The following is a 10,075-nucleotide window of genomic DNA, read 5'->3' as shown; positions in this document are numbered from 1 at the left end:
GTGCTGCAGAGGTAACGGGACCCTCCAAAGAGCCCCTTTGTCCTCCAGCTTCACCTGTCCGCTGCCTTTCTGCGGGGAAAAGTTGAGCCGAAGTTCAAAACTTTTAGGCCGTGCGGTGACAAACCTGCTCTGGAACACAAAAGAGGAAACGCGTGTTTTCATTCGGAGGAAGCTGCTCTCCAGTGAAAACACTCGCTGACAACATTTAAAGTTTGTTGCAGCAGCACAATAGCAGGAAGCCGATGGAGGCATTTAACCAGTAAAAACACATTCCTGCTCGCCGTCAGAGGCCACGAGACCTCGGAGAAGGAAACAAGGTCAGAGCCGCCCGCAGGAGCTGCAATCAGTCAGCGTGCAGATAGCGAGAGCTGTGGTTTTACTTTTTCTTTTTTCCTGGTGTTTTCAGTTCGAGGCCGTGACCCCGATGAGGAGGGCTGGCTTCCCGGGAGGAATGCCGACCTGCAGGCAAACCCGACTGTCATCGGCACATATTAGCTTTCAGACTCAAGGCAACAGAGAAAGTTCCAGAGACGTGAAAGCATGCAGGAGGCCGGGTCCATGGCACAGAAAGTGCAGCAGAGGAGATGAAAGCTGGCGGCTGGGTGGAGGCTGCTGATCAGGCTGCAGCCAAGAAATCCTGCAGAGACTCACGACTTTGTTTAGTTGGATTCAATCCGGTTATTGTTTTTAGCTGCTGCTTTGTTTGAATGATCTGTGACTGAGTGCAACAGAGCAGAGAGCAGGTTGGACTAAGTATGATTTAGATTCATCAATTCATCGGTCATTTGATGAAGTGATTATGTGTTTAACCAGCAATTAGTCTGGTTCAAAGAGTACTTTAAGGGGTAAATTAGAAAACACACACATGACTTACACTGAGCTAAGAAGTAGATAAGAAAAACCCTTTCATAAAATATATATATGTGCATAAAAACTACTGTGCTACATTAAAAAAATAAAAATAAAATAGAAATATAATAAAAAGTATTTAGAATTAAGATGCCACCCAGAGTTAGAAGTCCGGGACATTCAATTCACATAAATATTAAACATAAAAAAGCAAGAAATCCTCTTTTTGGAGAAGCTAAAACCAGCTGTTTTTAAGTAAGTTTAATTTTTATCTAATATTACCTTTTCAATTTTTAAATTCAGTCTTAATTCATATTTAATAATTTCTATTTTATTGTACAATTTATCTTTGACATGCATTTATTTTCCTCATCTCTTGTTTTTTTTAATTTTTTTTTCTTTTTTTTTGCTGTTTCAGTCAATCCAATGTGTTTTTTTAATATTTAAACGTATTAATTTTCCTTTGAATTTAGGTGTTGTTTTTAAAAAAATCTACCTGTGAAGCACTTTTAATAAGCTGCTACAGAAAAAAACTTACTTCCATGTTTGCTTGATTTAAAAAAACAAACAAACAAAACAAAACAGCTCAATTAGCTGATTATCAAAACTCTTGCTTCATTTTCAGTTAATTGAACAATCAATTAACCTGCTGCTCATTTCAGCTCCATAGTTTGTATAATTTCACACACTGATCAGCCACAACATTTAATCCACTTGTTTATTTTTATGTTGGTTCGTCTTGAGTCGCCAAAACATCTCTGGGAACCTTCAGGTTCTTTCAGGCCGTCGTGGATCAGGTTTGTTCTTCTCGTGGATTCTCAATCAAACTGGGATCTGGAGAGTTTGGAGGCCGGATCGACAACTTGTTTTATTTCTCTGAGCAGATTTTGTTGTCTGCAGGTGTTGGGTAGGACGCTGCAGTAATGCTTAGGTCCACATGAATGCCAGAACCCAACAGAACTTTGCTGATCTGTAGGTGGTTTTAATGTTGTGGCTGGTTTGTGTTTAATCCAACGTACAGATAAATATTGATGTCCGTCCTGCTCACCTGTTTGGGATAACCCCTCCAACACTCTCTGTGATCCCAGAACCAGGGCGTCTGTAAGAACAATCATTCACATGAATCCTCCCACGAAACCAACTCTGACCTGAACGTGAACCTCATGAACAAACACAACGCAGACTTTTTACCACTTTGGACTTTAAAACACAAACTCACGCCTCACAATAAACACATCCTGATGATATTTTTACACACTTTATAGCTAGAAGTGCAATTTAGTGCAAAGGTTCATTATAAAGATCTTATAAAGCGGCATAAACATACTTACATTAATTAAGGAGGCGAGTCCTGCTGAGAAAGCTGCGACGTAGAACACAAACCGCCATCTGCACGGGAACAAACAAACACTGTCATTTGTTAAAGCCGTTTGAATCATCAGTGGCAACAAATGGGTTAAAAAAATACGACAAGCCTCGAGCAGGGAACTTTGCAGTGTTGCAGCAGCAAAGGGGAAAATGTAGGAAACATCAGTAGAACATTAAAATAAATATAAATATAGACAAGTGCTGTTGATGTTGTACAGATTCTCCCATGTGTGGAAATTCAGATTGTGCACGGATTCCTCCTCATTTCACAGATTCTTCCACCAGTAGAAATACTGATGCAGGAAATACTGATGTTGGACAGACTTTATTCATGTTGCACAGATTCTTGTTTATTTTTTGTACATGTAGTGAAATTAAGTTTTTTAAATGTATAAAATATTCACAGTAATAATAATTATAATGTTTATACCTCCCCTCTTTCATGTATAGTTGTGTTTTCTTGCTTTTCTGTCACTTTGCTGCACATCTCCCCTTGTGGGACTAATAAAGAAAAGTCTGATTCTGATTCTAAACAATGCACAGGGTTGAAAATGAAGGTTTGAAATGAGCAGCAGCAACAGTTCCTGAAGCAGAAACATCCTGAAGCAGAAACGTCATCAAACCAGGAAGAAGCACAAATCTGTGACTGGCTGGCGTTCAGCTGACAGAAGAAAAAAAAACTCACGAGGCCTCGCAGAACTTTCTGGTGTTGCTCGGTCGGTCCTGGTTCCTTCTGTGTCTGAACCAGGTCTGGATCTTCCGCTGGGAGAGTCCGCACTGCTTCCCCAAGCTCACCACCTCACTCTGAAGACACACACACACACACACACAGAGGGTTTTTATTTTTTATGCTGTGCCAGCCGCTGCCACGGAGGCCTAGAGTTCCAGTTATCTGTGGGTCCCTGAAGGCATCAGGACGGCCCATAAAGTTCAGCCATCCTTCTTATTGATTCTGACCCGGCTTCGTTGGTGCTGACACACCTCACATCCCATCATGTTCACTCATTCACACCTACTGATACCACCGACAGTCACGCGCACTACTTATTATTACTGGTTACATGGTTTGCTCTTGTTTATAATAAATATCCTCATTTTGAGTTAAATCTGTGTTCCTTGTCATATCTGTTAAAACCCACGAGTCAGGTGATGACAACCAGCTGCTGACTGTGAAGCTCTCCAGCTGATAAACGACCGTCTGCTCGGCGGTGACGAGTCTGTAACTCGACTACCGGCTGCTCTCGGACACTTTACACTGCTGGAAAGATCTCTTAACTTAATTACACCCTCAAGTGTTAAACTGAGTTCGAGCAAAACAACAACAACAACAACAACAACAACAACACGTGCATCTTCTTATTCAGCCACAACGCCCCATAAAAAAAATCTGCAATTTTACAGATTTTTATCATTTTTAACAGGATTTTTAAACGTGGATTTTTGAAATACATGAAAATATCAATAAAATTACAAAATTAGATCCATTTCTAATGTAATATAAAATAAAAACAAGATCTATACAAGAGAATATTGAACATTTTATATAAATGTACCTATAAAAACTCTTAATATAGTTCATATGATCTAAAATCAACTGTTAATTATTTGTAATTGTCATCATAAGAATTAGTTTAATAACCTTCATTTTATGTTTTTTCAATGATACAATATTTTATAGGTGATTACTTTTACTTTTTTTTTGCATTAAAGATTCGTCAAAAATACCAGATTTTTACGTAAAGTTAAATGTAAAAATAATCAGAATATACTTGATATGATGTAAAATTAACTGTTTATAGTATTATTGTAGTTCTAATCAGCTGTGGTTCTACTTTCTTTTTTTTTTAAAAAGGTAAATCCTTTACTTTTCAGACTACTTTAACATGATAGATTTGTCAAATATACAGGATTTTTACGCAAAGTTAGACGTAAAATCTGCTTTACGCTACATTAACCGCAGGTTTTTACATCTTGAAACAGATTTTTACATAAAACACCCAATAAAACCCAACTAACAACGGCACCGTTCTGCAGCATTATTCCTGCTTATCTGAGTTATAACAATATTCCACATTATTTATGGGTAATTTTATTGTTTTTCTATGTGTAAATAGCCTTCATTAAACACAAAAAAACTAAACAAAAAAACTACACATTATGTAAAATTAAGGATATCAACTGTATTTTCATTATGGAAAATTATATTTTACAGGAGTTTTTGGTGCCCCAGCTGCTGGGAAATTACCATTTTTTTCATTTTCTTGCCCCTAAATGTGTTGCAATAAAGGACAAATTGTGAAACCACACTGAGGGTGTGACATTTTCCCACACCGGATTGTGCAAACGCAGCACCTGGATCTTCCAAATGAATCTAGTTTGTGTATTTCATCATGTGTTTGTGGATTTACGTGTCAGAACAACACAGACATCAGCAGCCGCAGGAGAAACAGGAAGGATGGCAAATAAATCTGGGTCACACGGGTCACACGTCTACATACTGAACACCGAGCGTCTTCATCCCACATGTCAGCCACGTCCTGCCCTGACAGGTGAACACGCTGCTTGTCTGCACAGGTACACGAAGGCTGAGGAGGAGGAGGAGGAGGAGGAGGAGGGCGGAGAGGTTCCATGTGAACCTGAGCTCCTCTGTTGCTTCTTTTTTATTTTAATTATTAAGAGAAGATGATTAAACCTAACTAATTATACAGTAACTCTATTGTTCTTGTGCTATTGTTGAGCAGATTCACAAAAGAGGACGGAGGTGACACCACGCTGCCGACCGACCACACCTGCCCCACTGACTAACTATCACACCGTTGGAACAAGCGACACTCAGCTTCAGTCCAACTTGTGGATTTACTCAATCCGTCTGAGAACTTCCTTAAAAAAACTTCCTTGTTCCCAGACGGCTCATCCAGACGGAACAGATCCTGCACACACACCCAGCCAGCACTAACTCACATCTACACATCAGCGCTTTCGCTTTCCACAGCTACAGTTGCAGATCCATGCAAACCTCCACAGCCCCTCGTTAGCCGATTGTGCATTTTCACCCTTCAGTGTTCCTGATCAGTGCAAACACGCTGCGAGGCTCACGGTGAGAACTTCCATTAAAACAAGCGTCTCCCCTGCAGCTAATCTGTGGAGATGTGACAGACTGTCAGACAGAGAGTGAGGTGTCCTGTCAGAAGCTGTTTTATCTTTCAGGTTTGGACGCAGCTACGTGGGAACGCAATCACCTCGAGAATCAAGAAAAACTGCATTTATATGACACAAGCCGTTATGATGGAGCTGGTTCTTGTGCTCATGGAAAAGCTGTGACTCGCTGTGATATCAGAACTATGATTTTGTCTCCTGTAAGATGATTTTTTTTTAACTAATAACTTGTTTTTTTATTGCTGCTGCTTCACTTTGCACTCTAGCATCGATCTTGGAGACTTTCTGCAGCGTCTCTTTGTAAACTTTTTGTACTTTTTGCATGTTTTTTTTTTTAGTTTTGCACACATTTTCCTCAGCAAGTGCCTTCAAAATGTCATTGCATTGCAGTCTTGCACTTCATTATAATGACACCAAAGCTTCTGATCTCTTCTTATGTTCTTATGGTTGAAGAGCAGAAATACAAACTTGCGATGGCTGCCGGTTGTTCTGCTTGTAGAAGGCCTCCAGCTTTGGGATCGACGGGGCTCGAATCCGAATCCGATCCTTCACACCCAGAACTCTGCTTAACGGCAGAGCGACGAGCCTGAAAAGACGGGAGAGAAAAGGAACGTTTATTCTCCACAGCAACCCTGGAAACCAACCGAGCTGCATTATTTAATTTTCTAACTCGAGAGAAAGATGAACGTGAGACGTGAGCAGCAGCTGGTCGGTGTGATCCTGACACTGTACCGTCCAGAGAGCAGCAACCAGATCGCTCGCTCTGCTGCTGACAGGAGCTTATTGTGACATGTGGCCAGACGGTCTTTGTCATCGGCCGACGTGGCATCAAGAGACACTCGATCTGCAAGTGTGAGACCGAAGGAGGCAAACCAAGAGTCTGAGCGGCGAGGAGATGTTTTGATAAATGTGTGTGTGTGTGTGTGTGTGTGTGTGTGCACGGTCACATGCGTGTAACCGGAGCTGAGGGATAATAATCCTGTAGTGGGCACGCAGGACAGATCAGAGAGAATGAGAAGGTCAAGGCAGCTTTTCAGAGACACTCGTGGTTTCTGGTTACAGGAACACAGAACACGCCTCCACCTGAAAACAGCTGCAGCCCGACCTGACGGGATGAAAACACCGTCCACATCCTCCAGCTGGTCGAGTCCTCCTCAGAGAACAGCGACTAACAACGAACTGACTCCACCGAAAGCATCCACAGCTGAAGTTATCGTCCTCTGACGGCCGCTAACGCATCTGATGCTGCTGATCTACTCAGAAACACCTGATGAAGGTTCAGATAAAGCTGCTGAACTGAACTGTTGCAAATATTTGTTGAATTAAAAAAAAAAAAAAAAAAGTAAACAAAAGACACGCTTCATTTTATTTGACTATGCTGAGCTGCTAAAAAAAAACAAACAGATTTTTTCTGTATTTTTGAAATACAAAAATAAAACAAAAAATATTGATTGTATTACAAAAAAACTAACGTAAAATGAATAAAAAAAACAAGATACAAGAATACATACAATATTTTTACAAAGATTTTCATGTAAAAACTTTTTTTTAAACTTTTGGTTCAAATTCAAATTAACGGTGTATTATTGCAATTATAATAATATGTATTTATTTAATTCCTTTTTTAATAAAAACACATGCGCCTTTTTACTCTGCTACACTGCACTGTAAAAAAACAGTGTTATTTTATAGATTTTTTTCTGTATTTTTTATTGTATTTTTTTTGTATTTCACAAATTTTTTCTGCATTTTTTAAATATAAAAAAACAAAAATATCGATTACATTACAAAAATAGACAGTGAATTTACATTTCTAATGTAAAACGGACTAAACACAACCTGTATGCAAAAGCATCTGCATCATTTTTACAAATATTTGCATGTAAAAACCTATCATAATTTTTTTGATTCAAACTAAAATTAACTGTTTGTTATTGCAATTATAATATATAAGTAAGTATCTGTTTAATTCCATTTAACTTAATTTCCATTTTTTATTTAACTGATTTCTTTTGCATTGAAATACATAAACTTATCAGCAAAATTTCAAAAATAAATGGTGAGTTTACATTTCTAATGTAAAATAAAAATAAAATCTATACAGGGGTATCCAGAAGATTTCTATGTAAGTGTTTTTATTAAAAACTAAACCCTTAATAGGATTTAAGTTTACTATTGTAACTATAATCACAGGTATTTGTTTAATGACCAAACTTTTACAATTTTTCAAAATCCATTAATTTTATATTTAAACTTTTTCAATACTTAAGATTTTTATGTAAAGTTAAAAAAAAAACCTAACACTATACTTGATTGAATCTAAAATTACCAGTTTATTATTGTAATTTTTAACATGAGTATTTGTGGTTTCACTTTTTTTTCAGCTTTTTTTATCGTTACAGATCTGTCAAATATACGATAAGACTTTGTTTTTGTTGTCAAGTTATGTGTAAAAACTCAAACTACACTTGACAAGATCTAAAATTAACTGTTGATTCCTGCAATTTGAAACTGAACATAGATTAAAACCCAACAAACAACGGCACTTTTCTGCAGAGTTAAGCCTGATGATTTGTACCATAACCAATAATCAACATTATTTTTAGGTGATTTGTCGTTTTTACATGTTTAAATATCCTTCTTTAAACATTAAAAAGCCAAAAAAACTCTACATGTCAAGTCAAATTAGGGCTAGAAACTGAATTTTGATCATTAAAGTTCTTTGTAACCAGTATTTTACAGTATTTTTTTCATGTGTTTTTCCAGGTTTTTTACAGTGCGTCTGTCTGTAGCTGCTGCTTGTGTTGCATTAACGGATGACATGTGACTCCGACTAATCTTCAGCCTTCTGCCAACAGGCTCATGTCATTTTTCGCTCCGTGTTTCGATAATAATGCGGCGGCTGATAAGGGAAAGCGTGTAGAACCAGGCGTCCTATCTGTTCATCACGTGTGCCGACATCTCGTCTCCGTTCGCCACCAGCAGAACTAGTTAAGTGTGCAGGCGGCTTTGTTTTCAAGCGTCAACTTACACTGACGCATCCGTGAACCCACGGAGCAGCTCGGCGTTATTAACCGCCGGCTGGAGAAAACACAGACTCATTCATTCTTCTGCCTCCATTTACGATCTACATAATGCAGACTGTTAAAGTGCTTTGACTTTTAGAGAATCGATTCTGCTAATGAAGCCTCGCATCGTACGGCTGCACAAACACAACACGGCCCTCAATGCATTCAAACCCCTTATATCTGATTGTTTTTTCCACTTAAATACTGATTTTTTATGCCAGATTCTGGTTTCTGGACTTGATTGATGCCTAAATTTTCTTAGAATTAAACATACAAGTCTTCTAAAATCACTAAAAGATAATTTTGTGTGGTGGTTTAATCATAATGTTGGTGTTTTAATGAAGACACAGAGCAAGGCGATGGCTTTTATATCAAGAAAGCGTTCTATTATTACACCCGGGCCATTGGATGTCCAGAAAATCCCAAAAGACAACAAAGAAAGAGTTGATGTATGAACTTTTTAGTTGGAACAAATAAAAGACCAATTAACTATGTTTTTGAATAATCTGTAAAACACATAAAAACTGCAAAAAAAAGTGTGTGTTTTAAAGGGTTGATAACAATTATTAGTACTCGAGGAGACCAAAAGTCGTTAGATTTGCAGTTAAAATGAGAATCTTGCTTTTGAAATTTAGAATAACACGAACTTCAACTCAGAATTTAGCCTAAAATCACTTCATGTTTTACATCTGTTTAACCAAAACAGAACTCTTTAATTATCAGTTCTGACAGGTGACATGACAAATATCAGATTTAATTTATCAGGAACCTGAACAATAAAACGGGTAAAATCTGGAACATTAGATCCAAAAATCGACCTCTGTAAAAAATACCCACTATAATCATCATCATCAGGTTTTCCCTATGGCCTGCTCTCGGCCCTCTGGCGTGACTGCGGACCAAAGCATGCGTCCAGCACATAGACTGTATAAAAGATGGACGTAACTTCCGTGACGTCACCCGTTGGTTTCTGCACTGAGAAAATGAAGCCAGGGTTTTGCTACTTCCTGGTTGACATCTTGGATTTTTGGAAAATCGTCAGAGGGGGGCGGAGCCATAGGAACAGCGATTGGTCAGACGGAGGCGGGCCCTCTTTGCCCGCCCACATTTACCGCCTTCTGCTCGCTTCGTCTGTATGGTCGCTGCCGACTGTCAATCAAGCCAGCCACGCCTCTTGCCCCGCTATGGGAGCCAGGGCTTTTTGGAGCCAGGACTAGCAGACGTAGTGATACTGTAGGTTTCTGACACTTCCGGGTTGGCTTCATTTTTCAGGGCCGGTTGCTACGTCCATCTTTTATACAGTCTATGGTCCAGCAGCTGGTTAAAGTCCGACCCATCCAGCATCCTAAGTCCTCTTGGGTGTTCGCTTGTCGAACAATACCTGCTTTTGCAAGGCATCCACGTGACGCACCTGGGCCATATATCTCAAGTATTGTGCATGGCAAAAATCCCTTATATGACCAGTGTTGGTGATATCCCGCAGTTTCTCGTTCGATATCTTGTAAGCCCAGCTGAGCTCCCCTTCGACTTGTGAAGCTGGATCCTTTCTTTCACTGGGTACAGGTGGGAGCGTTTTTTCTGACCTATCCCCCGGTCACCGTCTTTCTCAGGAAGCCATTCCACACATTCTCCAT

At 39.1% G+C, this 10,075-nt stretch overlaps 1 protein-coding gene across 1 annotated transcript in view; it reads right to left on the bottom strand.

Annotated features, from left to right (window-relative positions):
- Positions 1 to 6,027, bottom strand: part of LOC103373680 (ceramide synthase 2-like) — a 13,840-nt gene extending 7,813 nt beyond the window's left edge. The window contains exons 1-4 of the mRNA XM_008303636.1: positions 5,842 to 6,027; positions 2,903 to 3,021; positions 2,181 to 2,238; positions 1,898 to 1,948 (exon numbers count right to left, since the gene is read on the bottom strand). Coding sequence (XP_008301858.1) covers positions 1,898 to 1,948; positions 2,181 to 2,238; positions 2,903 to 3,021; positions 5,842 to 6,027 — 414 coding nt within the window. The remainder of the gene's footprint in view (positions 1 to 1,897; positions 1,949 to 2,180; positions 2,239 to 2,902; positions 3,022 to 5,841) is intronic.
- Between the last annotated feature and the right edge of the window lie 4,048 nt (positions 6,028 to 10,075).

The sequence above is a fragment of the Stegastes partitus genome, unplaced genomic scaffold (assembly GCF_000690725.1).
Source record: "Stegastes partitus isolate 25-593 unplaced genomic scaffold, Stegastes_partitus-1.0.2 Scaffold2045, whole genome shotgun sequence".
Classification (NCBI taxonomy): Eukaryota; Metazoa; Chordata; class Actinopteri; family Pomacentridae; genus Stegastes; species Stegastes partitus.
This window is presented reverse-complemented; position numbering and strand designations above follow the sequence as displayed.